This window comes from Bos taurus, chromosome 3 (genome assembly GCF_002263795.3).
Source record: "Bos taurus isolate L1 Dominette 01449 registration number 42190680 breed Hereford chromosome 3, ARS-UCD2.0, whole genome shotgun sequence".
NCBI lineage: Eukaryota > Metazoa > Chordata > Mammalia > Artiodactyla > Bovidae > Bos > Bos taurus.
Window position 1 is genome coordinate 10,280,098 of NC_037330.1, and position 18,535 is coordinate 10,298,632.

The 18,535-nt window shown below is 40.5% G+C and overlaps 1 protein-coding gene across 1 annotated transcript; it reads right to left on the reverse strand.

The window, feature by feature from the left end:
* Positions 1-501: 501 nt before the first annotated feature.
* OR10J4 (olfactory receptor family 10 subfamily J member 4) lies at positions 502-2,079 on the reverse strand. The gene has a single exon (XM_002685874.3). It carries the CDS (start codon positions 2,077-2,079, stop codon positions 1,144-1,146), a length of 936 nt encoding a protein of 311 aa, XP_002685920.3. The 3' UTR covers positions 502-1,143.
* Between the last annotated feature and the right edge of the window lie 16,456 nt (positions 2,080-18,535).

Consider the following 18,535-nt stretch of genomic DNA (forward strand, 5'->3'; position numbering starts at 1 on the left):
CTGGTTCGGGTGGGGGTTCTCTGAAGCAGAGGCTGCAACAAGGGCCCAGGTGCAGGTGATCGGTTATGGAGTATCCTCCGAGGAAAGGGGGTGAGGGCCGCAGGGTGGGATGAGGGGAGAGCTGAGCAAGGCTGCGGGCTCACTTGAGTCTAACTTCAGCCTGATTCAGTGGAGGACTCTACAATTACACTCTAAAGTTGGTCCCATCTTGAAACTATGTCAGTGGCCTTTGTACCTTCTGTTTAGCCAGGCCTTGGCTGTAGACCGTCCCTTGTAAGGGGTGGGTGTGGGGTATATGTCACATCTAAGAAAGTTCCCTTTCAGCCAATGGCAAATCCTCAGAGAGGAGGGCAGCTATGAGGTGTCAGCACTCCAGCATTCACAAGGCTGGATATGGGTGGGCCAGCCCAGTAGAGGAGACCTGGGCAGAGCATTGATAAGGTTTTTTATAGGACCCAGGCCCTTTGGAGAAAGGGGAATGGATATGAAGATGAGGGCTCTTCTTTTGCAATTTTCAGTTATACAGAAAGCCATTTTTATGGTTGTTGCTTCGGCTGCTCAAAATTTACACTTCTCAACCAGTTTGTAAGTTTGCCATCAGAGTCTGTGTCTGACATAGCTTTCTAGGGTTTATATATGTAGTAACAGGCACAGGGTAGATCATTAATGGAGTGATTTTGTAAGAAATTATAGTGGAAAATATAGCATAGGAAGTGTTGCATGTAAATAATGGAGAACTTGTTATTTCATGTCCCTGATTTTCATGCTGAGGCCAGGTTTAGATTATATAGATTCCTCTGTTATGATACCGTATTTTCTTCCCACCCACACTGCTGGTTTACAATCCTTATGCCAAGGGTAACAAAAGCAATGTCTAACATTATAGTACAGCACCTGAATATGCTTTATCTTATCTAATTTCTATCAAGCATGGTATACCCATCTATCAGTCTTGGAAAATCCATCCATCAATTCCTTCATTTTAATCTTTGCCTTCTTGTTTCACTCTATTCCTCTGATTTCCCAGATGCTTCCCAGATTAGGTACCTGGAGCCCTCATACTATCTCTTATTTGATTAGCTCCCTCACTGCCACACCTCATCAAACATTTAAAATTTTAATGTTACTGAGAATGACTAACACCTAAGAGAGGGACTTCCTGCCCAAAGCTCTGAGCAAGGCATCCTTGACCTCTTTGTTTCTGAGGCTGTATACAACGGGGTTTAGGAGCGGGGTAATGACAGTGTAGGTTACAGAGATCAGTCTGTCCTGCAGGGAGTTTTGTGATTTGGGTTTTAGGTAGATGAAGGAGGTACAGCCATAGTGGACAATGACTACTGTGAGGTGTGAGGCACATGTGGCAAAAGCCTTTTTCCTACCCTCAGCAGATGCCATCTTGAGGATGGTGCAGACAATCAGGACATAGGAGATAAAGATCAAGACCATGGGCAGAACAAGGACGCACAGACTGATGAGCAAAGTGGTCAATTCTTTGATGGTGATATCAGCACAAGCAAGCTTCATTAGGGGCCGGATGTCACAAAAGAAGTGGGAGATGACACTGGCATCACAGAAAGGCAAGCTGAACACAGAGGATACTTGAATGGTGGCTGTGCTCAAGCCAATGCTCCAGGATCCCCCTGCCAGTTGTATACAAGTCTTCTTGCCCATGATGACTGAATATCGTAGGGGGTTGCAGATGGCCACATAGCGGTCATACCCCATGGCTGTGAGCAGGAAGCAGTTGTTGACACCAAAAGTGAGATAGAAGAAGAGCTGAGTGGCACAGTCTGGAATAGAGATAGCATGTTGGGGGCTGAGGAGACTGAACAGCATTCGAGGGATGATGGCCACTGTGTAACAGGTCTCAGAAATGGACAGCACACTCAGGAAGAAGTACATCGGTGTGTGAAGCTGATGGTTGAGGCAGATGACTGTCAAGATGATAGCATTGCTGGCAAGGGTCAACAGGTACAAGACCAAAAAGACCACAAAGAGGATGAGTCTGGGCTGCCATCCAAAAATGGAAAAGCCTTCAAAGGTAAACTCTGCCACAGCTGTGAAATTAGGTCTTGGCATTGAGAATCTGGGTCTGAAAGAGATGAAGTGAGATGGTTGAACATCCAGGCTGGAAACAGTTTACTGGTCCAGGGCCATCATCAGCCACGAGCAGAGACTCACAGTGGGAGTAGCTCTGGGTTACAGAAGCTCTCAGCATTCAGACACTGGCCAATTCTGTGAAGACCTCTTAGGATACTTGGGGGCCTGGCATTGGAGGCAGATATAGTAGGGATGGAAGAGAGAAGATATGTAAAGGGAGTAGTGAAAACACCTAAAAAGCTTGGTTAGAAGTTGAAAGGTGGAGAGGTAGGTAGATGGACCAGAAAAATAGATTGAATGATAGACCAGAGCAGACACAGCCCTGGAACTCCATCCATAGTCATCTGTTTAGACCAGCAATGGTCTAAACATGTTAGAGACATAGTGTAAAGGTGTATGCATACAGAGAGAATCCAAGCCAGGGACAGAAACCTACTTAAGTCACACTTCTGAGAGGTAAGAGGCCAGCTCCAACTCTGGTCAGAAGGGCTTGGACAATAAAGATACATAGCACTACTTGCTTTCATGGTTCAAATTAAATTCAAAATAGCTAATGTCTACAAGACTTCCCTTGTAGCTAAGCCAGTAAAGAATCTTCCTGCAATGCAGGAGACCCAGGTTCAATCCTTGGGTGGGGAAGATCCTCTGGATAAGGAAATAGCAACCCATTCCAGTATTTTTTCCTGGAGAATCCCATGGACAGAGGAGCCTGGCAGGCTATAGTTCACAGGGTCGCAAGAATCAGACATGACTTAGCATCTAAAACACCATAGTTAATGTCTGGAATAAGGCCATGAGAAGAGAGACTACTTTTCTTTTTTAAAGTAATTATTACTTTTTTTATTTGAGATTCTAGTGTGTGGACCCAGGATGTTCTGTGATCTAGCGCTAACTCTTTTCTTTTCAGCCCTGCTTTCTTTTTATGTTCTCCAAATACCATTTGTTCTAATACCCAAGTCTCCTTTCTTCTTTGTGGAATGTATCTGTAGTTTCTGCTGCCATTGTCTAGTCTGTAAACACAATAAAGAGACTGAAACTTATTAAGAGTTTGAAGTACCAGTAACTGTAAACAGATGAAAACAACAAAATATTAAACTTTATAGAAATCTCCAGCTTTAACCCCAGTGTAAGTCAAGGGATGCTTAATTTTTTGTGTGCTCATTTCATTTGTCTCTATTGGCTCATCTATAAAATTGAGGGGATAATATCTACTCATAGTGTTACTATGGAGATTACATGAATTACTGTATGTAAATAGCCAAGCACAGTTCTTGATACGTAATAGGCAAACAATACATTACATTTCTGTTTTTCTCTCTTCATCTGTTCTCCCCAACCCCACTCTGCCTGATTCTGGGTTCTATTTGCATGTGAGACCCACCTAAACACACATATATTTATTCTCCCTTTCTTCCTCCCTCCCCCATTTCCCTCTCTCTCATTCTCTCTCACTCTCTTTCTCTTGTGTTTGGGGATGATTTTTGTCATGAATTTCTTCAAGCTCTATTAATTGAAAAGTCCAATCCTCACTTTCCCTTCCTCTCCAACTCTAGATTCACAATGGGGTTGGGCATAGGGCTGGTCTATTTTCAGAAGTAAGGCCAGCTCCTCTTACTTCACATGTGACCTTACAAACATTTCTTCATTTCTTGGGCTTCAGTTTATTCACCTGTAAGATGAACACAGTACTAATAACTATCTCAGAGGACTGATAAAGGATTACATGGGAAGATGCCCATACGGCATTTGGCAGAGGCCCCAATGTAGATCATGCCATCAATAAATGGTAACTGTTGGGAAAGGTGAGCACAGATTTCAAAGGTTATTGTGTTATCTTCCCTTCTCCTCTCCCAAGCCTGACTTCAAGAAGGTGGTTGGTCTCCATCTAGCTAATACTTGTGGCACAGCTTGCAGATTAGAGGATGTTTTTCTGTCTTTTGGAGATGTGAGGATAAGGAGGTAGTGGGGGAGGAAACACAATATTCAAGGAGGGGAGATAATCCCAAGGATCAGAGGAGGATCTGCATTGGGTTGGAATGGAAAAGCCACTCCCAATGCTGCAATACTACAGGCGTGCCTGTGTCCAGGACCTCTGCCTTGAACTCCTACACTCATGGACCCAATATTTCAGCCAGCCAGCTAGCCTTTCACTGACTCTCCCTTCCTGGCCTCTGTATGATATCTGGGGCAGGACTAGGTGGGGACTTCTGTGTTCAGAGAATACATTTTTTCTAGAATAGAGGGGGAAAATTAGGTTTGCTCAACCAGAATCAGATGTTCCATTTTTCTTCTTCAGTCCCTACAGGCCAGGAATGTGATAGAGGGCTGAGGGGAGAAGATGGGACTTGATGCCCCCAATTACCATGCTTCATTCATATATGTTGAGATTCAGCTAAGTTCTTTGAAACTTCTGAGATTTTTATATAACTAATGCCCAAACAACACTTCATGCCTGACTTTTTAGTATTTATAATGGTCTTTATTTCCCAAGGGTTGTGACACAGCCATACATTCATTTTTCCGCTTGACAATATTCCTAGGAAAGAAAATAAGAAGGTGACAGTCCATGAGGCAAGGGTCATAAAGCTACATCTAGCCAGACGAGAATCATGCTTCACTGAGTCATGGGATGTAACTTACATCTCACAGGCAGGGCTGAAGCACTGTCTTCTAGGAGAGTAAGACTTGTGAGGATAGAACAAGGACTGGCAGGACTCCTGCTGTGTGTGGCAGACAAGGCTCCCAGAGAATCTTCTGAAAGGGAGGACTAAAAGAAAAATACAGAGTCCACCAGGGTCAGTTTGTTCATTCCTTTCTCTGATTGGTCAGATCTGGGAGTAACAAATAGAAAGCTATATCAGCTCTCCTGTGTCTCCTCACAGCCCTATTCCTTTCATCTGGATTGCAGTCTGTCAGAGAGGACAATTCTCTTGTGCCCCAGGACTCTGGGGTCCCTCTCCCCAAAGTCACAGTGACTGTCCCCAAGGTAACATTCATAAGATCCAAACACTGTGACGTCTGGGGATCTCATTAACAATGGGGCTCATCAACCCGCTCATGTAGATAGTATGTAGGTGTCAGGGAGGAAGAAATTGTCCTTTCAGGTTCTCCTAGTGGTCTAAGAATTAAAGTGATGTGAGACAGATTAACATGAGAAAATCAAACAAGTTTTAATGACATGTGTATATAAAAGAAGTGGGTTCCCCAGTGGCTCAATGGTAAAGAATCTGCTTGTAGTGCAGGACAGATGGGTTTCATCCCTGGGTGGGGAAAATTCCCTGAAGAAGGAAATGGCAACCCACTTCAGTATTCTTGCCTGGGAATCCCATGGACAGAGGAGCCTATTGGCTACAGTCCATGGGGTTGCCACCGAGTTGGACATGACTGAGCAGCTAAACAACAACAAAAATAGATGAGGAGAAACCCAGGAAAACTGAGTAACTTGCCAAAATGTCCAAAAACCTCACCTTAAATACCAACTTCAACCAAAGACAAAAAAGAATGTTGCAGGTAGAGATTTGGGACTTCAAAGGGGAGAAAGGCAATCCATATAGATAGAAAAGCAAAAGTTTAGTAAATCAATGTGTGCTGGGCCTTGCAAAGACAATGGAATGCAGAAACAAATTTTAATAAACAGACATTCCTAGGTTCCCCCTGTCTACTGCCTGATTCATACTACAGTTATCTATGTGATGGCTCCTTTCCTGGAACCTGTCCTCCATCTACATTCTTTAAGGCAGTTGGGGGAAGGTCAAATGTTCTTCCTGAGTCTTTTGAGACTTAATTGTTTTCAGCTCAAAATAATCTGCACGCCAGAGAGACATTTTGGGGTGGCATGTTTTGTTCCCCTACATAGATGATTGAGGGTTTCCATAGGAACAGATTGTCTCATTAGACCATGGTCTTGCTCTGTTCAGTGGATGAAGGAGGAAGAGGAGCTCTTGACTCCATGAACATCATTGTAGAAAGGGTCTATGACATTGTGGAGCCCAACCATGTTTAAGGGTGCAGCTTTATTAGATAGGCCACTCAGGCTAAGGTCTCTGTACCCTCAGGGTCAAAGGATCTGACTCTGATGTCTCTTCCAGTTTGAAAGTTCTGGAAACTGCGAATCATTCATTCAGTGATTCCTTCAACAAATACTCATTTTGTGATACTCACATCAAGGTACATGGAACACAGCAGAACAAAGACATGACATTTGTCCTACACACTAGTCCTGCTGGTTTTGCCCAACAGACTGCAAGGCATTGAGAGAGTTAAGTCTTAGGTAAGTTGATAAGAAGTCAGGGGTCCTGGGGGAAGGGGAGGGGGACGGGAGGGAGGAGGAGAAACGGGGGACAAAGAGGAGGAAGAGGAGGACAAGGAAGGAGTTCTCTAGGAGGATAAAAAGGTAAATTTTTTTTTCTACATTCCTTTGTCTTAAGCACATAAAACATTTGTTTTTTTAAAGCCCAAAGCTAATAATTACACAACAAAACAACTCATCTTGCTCAAGGATATATTTTCCCTTAAACTCTGTATCAATGATTATGTAACCACAATGTATTGTGCCCCAGGACAGGTTTCTGCCTGTTAAGAACCTTCTGACTAATCCTGTCATCTTAAAATGTATACTGTGGGACTGGGTCTGGTTCAGTTCAGCTCAGTGAAGTCAGTCAGTCATGTCCGACTCTGCAACCCCATGGACTGCAGCACACCAGGCCTCCCTGTCCATCACCAACTCCCGGAGTTTACTCAAACTCATGTCCATTGAGTCAGTGATGTCATCCAAGCAACTCATCTTCTGTTGTCCCCTTTTCCTCCCACCTTCAATCTTTCCTAGCATCAGGGTCTTTTCCAGGGAGTCTGTTCTTCACATCAGGTAGCCAAAGTATTGGAGTTTCAGCTTCAGCATCAGTCCTTCCAATGAATATTCAGGACCGATTTCCTTTAGGATGTATGGTTGGATCTCCTTGCAGTCCATGGGACTCTCAAGAGTCTTCTTCAACACCATAGTTCAAAAGCATCAATTCTTTGGCACTCAGCGTTCTTTACAGTTCAACTCTCACATCCAAAGCTGACTAGTAGAAAAACCATAGCCTTGACTAGATGGACCTTTGTTGGCAAAGTAATGTCTCTGCCTTTTAATATGCTGTCTAGGTTGGTCATAACTTTTCTCCCAAGAAGTAGTGTCTTTTAATTTCATGGCTGCAATCACCATCTGCAGTGATTTTGGAGCCCCCCAAAATAAAGTCAGTCACTGTTTCCACTGTTTCTCCGTCTTTTGCCAAGAAGTGATGAGAAAAGATGCCATGATCTTTGTTTTCTGAATGTTGAGCTTTAAGCCAACTTTTTCACTCTCCTCTTTCACTTTCATCAAGAGGCTTTTTAGTTCCTCTTCACTTTCTGCCATAAGAGTGGTGTCATCTGCATATCTGAGGTTATTGATATTTCTCCCAGCAATCTTGATTCCAGCTTGTGCTTCTTCCAGCCCAGCGTTTCTCATGATGTACTCTGCATAGAAGTTAAATAAGCAGGGTGACAGTATACAGCCTTGATGTACTCCTTTTCCTATTTGGAACCAGTCTGTTGTTCCACGTCCAGTTCTAACTGTTGCTTCCTGACGTGCATAGAGGTTTCTCAAGACGCAGGTCAGGTGGTCTGATATTCCCATCTCTTTCAGAATTTTCAACAGTTTATTGTGATCCACACAGTCAAAGGCTTTAGCATAGTCGATAAAGCAGAAATAAATGTTTTTCTGGAACTCCCTCGCTTTTTCAATGATCCAGTGGATGGTGGCAATTTGATCTCTGGTTCTTCTGCCTTTTCTAAAACCAGCTTGAACATCTGGAAGTTTACGGTTCATGTATTGTTGAAATCTGGCTTGGAGAATTTTGAGCATTACTTTATTAGTGTGTGTGATGAGTGACATTGTGCAGTAGTTTGAGCATTCTTTGGCATTGCCTTTCTTAGGGATTGGAATGAAAACTGACCTTTTCCAGTCCTGTGGCCACTGCCTAGTTTTCCAAATCTGTTGTCACATTGAGTGCAGCACTTTCACAGCATCATCTTTCAGGATTTGAAAGAGCTCAACTGGAATTTCATCACCTCCACTAGCTTTGTTCATAGTGATGCTTCCTGAGGCCCACTTGACTTCACATTCCAGGATGTCTGGCTCTAGGTGACTGATCACACCACTGTGATTAACTGAGTCATGAATGTCTTTTTTGTACAGTTCTTCTGTGTATTCTTGCCACCTCTTCTTAATATCCTCTACTTCTGTTAGGTCCATATCATTTCTGTCCTTTACTGAGCCCATCTTTGCATGAAATGTTCCCTTGGTATCTCTAATTTCCTTGAAGAGATCTCTAGTCTTTCCCATTCTATTGTTTTCCTCTATTTCTTTGCACTGATCACTGAAGAGGGCTTTCTTATCTCTCCTTGCTATTCTTTGGAACTGTGCATTCAAATGGGTATATCTTTCCTTTTCTCCTCTGCTTTTCACTTCCCTTTTTTTCACAGCTATTTGTAAGGCCTCCTCTGCTGCTGCTGCTGCTGCTGCTGCTAAGTCGCTTTAGTTATGTCCAACTCTGTGCGACCCCATCAACAGCAGCCCACCAGGCTTCCCCATCCCTGGGATTCTTCAGGCAAGAACACTGGGGTGGTTTACCATTTCCTTCTCCAATGCATGAAAGTGAAAATTGAAAGTGAAGTCGCTCAGTCGTGTCTCTTAACGACCCCATGGACTGCAGCCTACCAGGCTCCTCTGTCCATGGGATTTTCCAGGCAAGAGTGCTGGAGTGGGGTGCCATTGTCTTCTCCAGACAGCCTCCTCAGGCAGCCATTTTTCTGTTTTGCATATCTTTTTCTTGGGGATAGTCTTGATCCCTGTCTCCTGTACAATGTCACGAACCTCTGTCCATAGTTCATCAAGCACTCTGTCTATCAGATTTAGTCCCTTAAATCTATTTCTCACTTCCAGTGTATAATCATTAGGGATTTGATTAGGTCGCACTTGAATGGTCTAAAGGAGATCAGGCCTGGGTGTTCATTGGAAGGACTGATGCTAAAGCTGAAACTCCAATACTTTGGCCACCTCATGAGAAGAGTTGATTCATTGGAAAAGACACTGGTGCTGGGAGGGATTGCGGGCAGGAGGAAAAGGCAATGACAGAGGATGAGATGGCTGGATGGTATCACTGACTCGATGAACATGAGTTTGAGTAAACTCCAGGAGTTGGTGATGGACAGGGAGTCCTGGCGTACTGTGATTCATGGAGTTGCAAAGAGTCGGACAAGACTGAGTGACTGAACTGAATGGTCTAATGGTTTTCCCTACTTTCTTCAATTTAAGTCTGAATTTGGCAATAAGGAGTTCATGATCTGAGCCACAGTCAGCTCCCAGTCTTTTTTTTTTTGCTGACTGTATAGAACTTCTCCATCTTTGGCCACAAAGAATATAATCAATCTGATTTAGGTGTAGACCATCTGTTGATGTCCATGTGTAGAGTCTTCTCTTGTGTTGTTGAAAGAGGGTGTTTGCTATGACCAGTGCGTTCTCTTGGCAAAACTCTATTAGCCTTTCCCCTGCTTCATTCTGTATTCCAAGGCCAAATTTGCCTGTTACTCTGTTTCTTGACTTCCTACTTTTGCATTCCAGTCCCCTATAATGAAAAGGACATCTTTTTTGGGTATTAATTCAGAAGGTCTTGTAGGTCTTCATAGAACCTTTCTTCAGCATTAATGGTCAGGGCATAGACTTGGATTACTGTAATATTGAATGGTAAGTGGGTCTGGTAAGATCTTTCTATTTTTAGTTCTAATCCTGTTATCTTAAAATGTAAATTGTGGTAGTGGGCTTAGTAAGACCTTTGCAACATTAAGACGTTCTTTTGATTTACTGTAATAACCAACTGAAAAAGTAGATAGCTTCCTTGCTAAGACTAGCGGGGGTGGGGGGCACTCTCCATCCCCCTTCTGATGTCCGTGTCAGAAGTGTTCTCTGTTCCTTTTTCACTTTAATAAAACTCTGCTACACAAAAGCTCTTGAGTGATTAACCCTGGTCCCTGGTCCTGAAGGTAAATCTTCTTTGGAGATCACAAAACTGACATCATTCACTGTAAGCTACATCGCTGTGCATTGCACAGGAAAACCTGAGCACTTTCTCCTTGAGTGAGATGAGAAGGAAGGCCCCCATTGCAGTTCTTCCTGCATTTGCCCTCTTTCTCTTTCCCAGTATTTAAGTATTTGCTTGGCTTCCCTCATGGCTCAGTCGGTAAAGAGTCTGCCTGCAATGCAGGAGACCCGGGTTTGATCCCTGGGTTGGGAAGATCCCCTGGAGAAGGAAATGGCAACCCACTCTAGTATTCTTGCCTGGAGAATCCCATGGACAGAGGATTCTGGAAGTCTACAATCCATGGGGTTGCAAGAGTCGGACATGACTGAGAGATGGTAGGCCCAGCCTTGTCTGCCTTTTATAATGTCAGCCTAAGATGGGCCTTTCCAGAGGTTGAAGGAGAATCAGATATCAATTCTACCAGGTTCCACTGGAACTTGGGTTCTTCTAATCCCTAGTTCTGGTACCCTGCTTATGCCTTTCTCTTAGAGACACCAAAAGTAGGAAAGGTTCCTTTCCTAAACACCAGTGGACTGAGAAATGAATACCTGAAAGCAAGGCAGTTCACTGTGGTGTCTTTGATAAGGCAAGTAAACTGAGAGAGGCTGACAGCATGGGATAGTTGCTAGGCATTTGGTTTAGTTCCACATAATCTCTTTCAAGGCCCTCAAACATTTATCCAAGAGAAACTGCAAATACTCAGGCTCATAAGCCATTAAGGTCCAGAGACCTAGAGCTAAGAAATAGATACATAGCATATTTATTACAACTTGGGAATGACTAGTGCATAGCCTCATTAGAACTGTTTGAAATCCTTTAGGGAGCAGCTGAAAGAGGGCTTAAAGCTTGGCAGCAGATCTTAGCAAGACTTTAAAATAATCATTAAATCTTGGACCTTATTAATCAATGTCCATTCTTCACAGTTTTTCTGGTAGCTCTGTTTAAATATGTATCTCTGAAATTAGAAATAGAAATGGAGTTGAAACCCATGAGAAAGGAAAAGAAACCCTGATATTGAAATTATGAACTGAGAAATGACTTTTAAAAAATATATGATTCTTATTGCACATATCTGAAAAAGACTGAAAAATCTGGAGTGGATGGAAGTTTGGTGGGGTTTTTTTTGTTTGTTTGTTGTTTTTCTGAAAAAGGAATGAGTATATCATTGGTATGTTTGGGAAGTTTTGTCTTTTCCATTCTGATTTTTTAATATCTTTACCTCTTTTGATTTATCACATTAGTTATGAACTATAATACAGGATTGAATAAAGGCAGTTATAGAGGCCTTTTTGTCTTTTTACAAATTTAATTTAAATGCTTCTCATGTTTCAGCCACCATTAAATGTGATGCTTGTTGTAAATCTCAGACAGATAAACTTTATCACATTAAGGAATTTCCCTTCTATTCCTGTTTCGTTTGCAAGTTCATCACTAACAGTCTGTTCAATGGCCTCATTCCTTTTCTGTATCCACTGATATAATTTTTATGCTTTGTATTCTTTAATGTGCTTTCTTTCTTTAATTGGTTAGGATGCTTTCTTTCTTTTTATTCTTTAATATGCTTTCTTTCTACATTAATAGACTGTTCTGATTTTGATTTATTCATTTTAAAAGAAAACCTGTGCTTGTTCTTTTTATACACTGTTGAATTCAGGTTGCTATTTTTTTATTCATTCCTTATTGGTTGATAATTATCATTCCCTACTTTAACTTTGATACCAAAAGTTTTCAATCAGCAACCTGTTTAAATGCTGGGAAGATTTTGCTTCTTTTCTGTGCTCTGAGCCTGGTGTCTTTTTTGTTGTTGCTTGCTTGTTTTGTGAGAGAATAGATTTTCCTTTATTTCCATTTTTAAGGATTATTATTCAAGTAAATTTTCCATTGCTTCATGGTATAGTTATGGTAATTTGTATCTTCTTCTGAATTTTCCCATTTTGCATTCTTTTTCAAATAGATTAATAAAAAGTTGTTCATGATATGCTTTTATAATTATTTTACTCATCTGTATCTGCCCTCTTATCTTTTTTCCTATTTGATTTTTTAAATTATATCTCTCCAATTTATCATAGTTGTTAGAGACTATATTTTTCAGTTAATATTTCCAAAGATCAATTTTTTGTTTCTGTTTTATATTTCCTTTAGTATTTTAATTAATTTTATTTCATTCTTATTTGTTTCAGATGGCCAACACATTGGAGCTTCAGCTTCAGCATCAGTCCTTCCAATGAATATTCAGGGTGATTTCCTTTAGGATTAACTGGTTTGACCTCCTTGCAGTCCAAGGGATTCTCAAGAGTCCTCTCCAGCATTACAATTAAATGAACAAGGTAAATCTGAAGAAGTTCTCAGAAAGAAATTTATAGCCTTATAATATTTACTATAGTTCAGTTCATGGGCATCACATTTACTATTGCTGCAGTCCATGGGGATCACAATGAATCAGACATGACTCAGTGACTGAATAAAAACAATTATTTCATACTTGCTTTAGTAATTTAACTTTATTTCACTATTATTTGTTTCAACTTTCTTTGATTTTATTTTTATTTTTTAAGCTTCTTGAATTAAAATATTTTTTCCTCTTGCTTTACAGTAAATATTATAAGGTTATAAATTTCTTTCTGAGAACTGCTTCAGATTTACCTTAGTCATTCTGATGTACAGTGCTATTGTTGAGTTATACTATATAATTTAAAATTTTTGTTTTTATTTTTTCTTTAACTCTCAGTTTATTTATATGTTTATGTTAGGATAATACACTTAATACCGAAGAGCTCAGATCCTGGAGTCAGGGTGCCTGGGTTTGTGATCCATCTGCTACTGCTATAGGTGACCTTGGGCACATGGCCCTCCCCTCTGTGCCTCAATTTCCTTATTTGTGAAATGCGAAGAATAATAGTTTGACCTTAAACAACTGTTGTGAGGATTGAATGAGTAAATATTTGAAAGTTCTTAGAATAATGGCTGGCATATAGTAAGTGCTATGTAAGTGCTTATAAAATAAATCTTCAATACTATAAGGAGGGGTAATGGAAAGTTTGGCTACTTTCTTTTATTGATTTCTTATTCTATAGCATTGTGGTCCATGAAGACTATTTGTATAATACCCTTGTTTCAGAATTTGTTGAGGCATCCTTAGAGTCAAAAATATCAGGCTTCCCTGATAGCTCAGTTGGTAAAGAATCTGCCTGCAGTGCCGGAGACCCTAGTTCAATTCCTGGGTTGGGAAGATCCCCTGGAGAAGGGATAGGCTACCCATTCCAGTTCTGGCCTGGAGAATTCCATGGACTGTATAGTACATGGGGTGGCAAATAGTCGGACAAGACTAACCAACTTTCACTTCACTAGGGTCAAAAGACTTAACAGTCTCTGCATAAATTGAGTATTAAGTTAAGCTTATTACTTGTCATAACTGTTGTGATCCTATTAACTCATTGATTAATTTATTAGTTCAAAAGAAATGTGTAGTAGTATCATCTACTATGGTGTTTGTCAGTTTATCCCTGTAGTTTTACTGTCTTTTGCATATACATTTTGAAGCTATGCTGCTAGGATCTTATAAATTCATTAATGGAATACCTTCCTGGTGAATTGTTTTATTTATCAATGTAAGTCCCTTAGTGATGTTCATCTTGTCGTTTTCAGTCCCTGGGTCGTGTCCGACTATTTGTGATCCCGTGAACTGTAGCACGCCAACCTGCCCTGTCCTTCACTATCTCACTGAGCTTGCTCCAACTCATGTCCATTGTCAGTGATGCCATCCAACCATCTCATCTTCTGTCTCCCCCCTTTCCCCTTTACCTCAATCTTTCCCAGCATCAGGGTCTTTTCCAGTGAGTTGGCTCTTTGCAACATGTAGCCAAAGGATTGGAGCTTCAGCATCAATCCTTCTAATAAATATTCAGGGTTGATTTCCTTTAGGATTGACTGGTTTGATCTCCTTGCAGTCCAAGGGACTTTCAAGAGTCTACTCCAGCACCACAGTTCAAAACCATTAATTTTTCCACAGTCAGCCTTCTTTATGGTCCAACTCTCACATCCATCCATGACTACTGGAAAAACCATAGCTTTGACTAGATGGACCTTTGCTGGCAAAGTGATGTCTCTGCTTTTTCATAAACGGTCTAGGTTTATCATAGCTTTCCTTCCTAGGAGCAAGCATCTTTAAATTTTATGGCTGCAGTCACCCTCTACATTGATTTTGGAACCTAAGAAAATGAAATCTGATACTGTTTCCACATTTCCCCATCTATTTGTATGAAGTGATGGGACCAGTTGCCATGGTCTTCATTTTTTGAAATGTTGAGTTTTCACCCAGCTTTTTCACTCTCCTCTTTCACCTTCATCAAGAGGTTGTTTAATTCCTCCACACTATCTGCCATAAAGATGGTGTCATCTGCATAGCTGAGGTTATTTATATTTCTCCCCACAATCTTGATTCCAGCTTGTGCTTCATCCAGCCTGGCATTTCACATGATGTATTTTGCATATAAGTTAAATAAGCAGGGTGACAATATACAGCCTTGATGTATTCCTTCCTTTCCCAGTTTTGAACCAGTCCGTTTTTCCATATCTGGTTCTAACTATTGCTTCTTGTTCTGCATACAAGTTTCTCAGGAGTCAGGTAATGTGGTCTGGTATTCCCATCTCTTTAAAAATATTCCGCAGTTTGTTGTGATCCACACAGTCAAAGGCTTTAACATAGTCAATGAAGTAGAAATAGATGTTTTTTCTTGGAATTTCATTGCTTTTTCTATGGTCTAGTGAAGCAGAAGTAGATGTTTTTGATTGGACTTCCCTTGCTTTTTCTATGATCTAGAGTATGTTGGCAATTTGATCTCTGGATCCTTTACCTTTTATAAATCCAGCTTGTACATCTGGAATTTCTCAGTTCGCATACTGCTGAAGCATAGCTTGAAGGATTTGGAGCATAATTTTGCTAGCATGTGAAAAAAGTGCAATTATACAGTAATTTGAATATTTTTTGGCTGTGCCATTCTTTGAGATTGGAGTTAAAACTGACCTTTTCCAGTCCTGCAGCCACTGCTGAGTTTTCCAAATTTGCTGTTAAAATGAATGCAGCACTTTAACAGTATCATCTTTTAGGATTTGAAATACCTCAGTTGGAATTCCATCACCTTCACTAACTTTGTTCATAGTGATGCTTCCTGAGGCCCACTTGACCTCACACTCCAAGATGTCTGGCTGTAGTTGAGTGACCACACCATTGTGGTTATCTGGGTTATTAAGAACTTTTTTGTACAGTTCTTCTGTTTGCTCTTGCCATCTTTTCTTAATCCTTTCTGCTTCTGTTAGGTTCTTGCTGCCTTTGTCCTTTATTGTGCCTATCTTTGCATGAAATATTCCCTTGGTATCTCCAATTTTCTTAAAGAGATCTCTAGTCTTTTCCATTCTATTGTTTTCCTCTGTTTCTTTGTGTTGTTCACTTAAGAAGGCTTTCTTATCTCTCCTTCCTATTCTCTGGAACTCTGCATTCAGAGGGGTATATCTTTTCCTTCTCCTTTGCCTTTCACTTCTTTTCTTTTCTCAGCTATTTGTAAGGCCTCCTCAGACAACCACTTTGCTTTCTTGCATTTCTTTTTCTTGGGAATGGTTTTGGTCACTACCTGCTGTACAGTGTTACAACCTCTGCCCATAGCACTTCAGGCACTCTGTCTACAAGATCTAATCCCTTGAATCTATTCATCATCTCCACTATATAACCATAAGAGATTTGATTTAGATCATACCTGAATGGCCTAGTAGTTTTCCCTACTTTCTTCAATTTGAGCCTGAATTCCACAATAAGGAGCTGTTCATCTGAGCCACAGCCTGGTCCGGGTCTTTTTTTTTTTTTCTGACTGTATAGATCTTCTCCACTTTCAGCTGCAAAAAAATATAATCAATCTGATTTTGGTATTGACCATTTGGTGATGTCCACGTGTAGAATTGTCCCTTGCATTGTTGGAAGAGGGCATTTGCTATGACCAGTGTGTTCCCTTGGCAAAACTCTTTTAGCCTTTGCCCTGCTTCATTTTGTACTCCAAGGCCATACTTGCCTGTTATTCCAGATATCTCTTGACTTCCTAATTTTGCATTCGAGTCCCCTGTGATGAAAAGGACATCTTTTTTGGTTGTTAGTTCTAGGAGGTCTTGTCGGTCTTCATAGAATTGTTGAACTTCAGCTTCTTTGGCAATAGTGCTGAAGTTTTCACTTAGAAAGATATTTTGTCTGATACTCGTAATGTTATATCAATTTTCTTTTGGTCAGTATTTTCCTGGATAACACTTATACCTCTTCATTTTCAACCTGTGACATGTTATTTTAATAGCGTAGTGTAGATTATTAAAACTCAATCTGAAGGCCTCTGTATTACAATTGATTAGCTTAATTCAGTCACATTTATTATAATTAGAGAAGTTATTAAACATTACTGCCATCTTATTTTGTATTTTCCATGCACTAAGGTTTCTTAATCTCTGTTTCTCAATAAATCTTTTTGTTTGACTGATTAGTTTGTTCCATTTTCTGGTTAGAAAGTTATATATATATATATCCTTCCTATTTATCTAATAGTTAACCTTAATTTTTACAATTTAATTTTATTTTTGATAAATAATTCAAATGTAGAATTAAAAGTACAAAATAGTACATTATTAAAATACTTTGTGCTTCCACCCATAATTCTTGCTTCATAGAAGCACCTATTTTCAACTCTTCCCTGTTTCTCATGTTATTAACCTCTGTATTTCTGCTATAATATATATAAAATGCATGTAATAGTATTTCTTAATTCCTAAATTTTAGACCTTATCTATTCCTAGCTCATTTACAACACCAGCATTTTTACACATGAAGACAAACATGTGCAAATACTTCTCCTCTTGACATACTCCCAGCCAAAATAAATCTATTTTCAGAGCATACATTATTATAATATGCAAATATTACAACTGAGCCATGCAGCAAGCCATAAGTGTACATCTCTTCCAGTGCAATTATTGTTTTCTTGCTGAATTTTAGTAATTGAATCTGTGAAGGAAAAATGTTGCCTGCCATATCAGTGAACAAAGGATATTGCTGCCATCAAGCCATCACATTACAGCCACCCCCAGGGATGAGCCCTGAGGGAACTTGGGATGGAAACAGAATGCCTCCTACCAAGTCTCAGCCACCACAGCCACCCCTACCCTGACCGTGCTCTCTGAAGGGACTGTAACAGGGAAAAAATGAATACTGGCCCTGGATGGGGTTCCCCAGGTGTCACTAGTGGCCAAGAACCTGCCTGCCAATCCAGGAGACCCTTGATCCCTGGATCAGGAAGATCCCCTGGAGGAGGGCACAGCAACCCACTCCTGTTTTCTTGCCTGGAGAATCTCATGAACAGAGGAGCCTGGTGGACTACAGTCCATGGGGTTGCAAAGAGTTGGATATGACTGAAACAACTTAGTGCACGCATACACACACACACATGACTCTGGATGATAAGGTGTATATCAAAAGGATGATTTAAGTGAGTCCAGACTCTTCCATGGGCCCATACATAGAAAAGCATTAAATTCCTTAACTTGAAATACTCAGTTTTCTTTAATTAACAATAATCTTTCAAAGCTCCTACCACTTGATCTTTGTTGCAAAAATTCTCACATATCCTGACTCCTCTCTTACCTCTTTGGAGTAGTCTCTCAGAGATATCTGAGAGGCTGAGTCCTGGCTTTAAGTCCTTGGTTTTGTCCACCAAATATAATGTAATTCTCAACTTATAGGCTGTGTAATTTTTTCAGTTGACAAGTTCATTTGTTTAGTCTTCAAGTAGCTATAATTAATCCAGGCTCCTGTCTTCCACCAGAACAACAAAACCTTCTTCCATAGTTAGATATGAATATGCATATGCAGTTCATGAATATGAATGTGCAATTCATGGGGTTTCAAAGAGTCAGACATGACTTAGCTACTGAACAACAACATAGTTAGGTAATATTCCCAAGTCACATTAATCTATCTATCTGTCTTGTTAGTTGGACTCCTAGTTAGTTTCTTTTTATCTTATTTTTGGCCACACTGCATGGCTTGCAGGATCTTATTTCCCTGACCATGGATTGAACCAGGGGCCTGGAAGTGAGAGAATCTAGTCCTAACCACTGGACTGCTAGGAAATTCTCAGTTTCTTTTCATATTAAGGTCATCTCTTCCCACATTTGCCAATCCAACTCTTGGGTTGCTCTGTAGGCCTGCTGCTGTAATCCTGGAGCTTTCCCTCACCAGGAGTCCTCCCATCCTCCACACTTATTAAATTATAACAGACAAAAATGGTATATATTTAGAATGTTACAGT

Excerpts from the sequence above, each read along its gene's own strand:
- OR10J4 (XM_002685874.3), bottom strand. The coding sequence starts at position 2,079 with ATGCCAAGACCTAATTTCACAGCTGTGGCAGAGTTTACCTTTGAAGGC.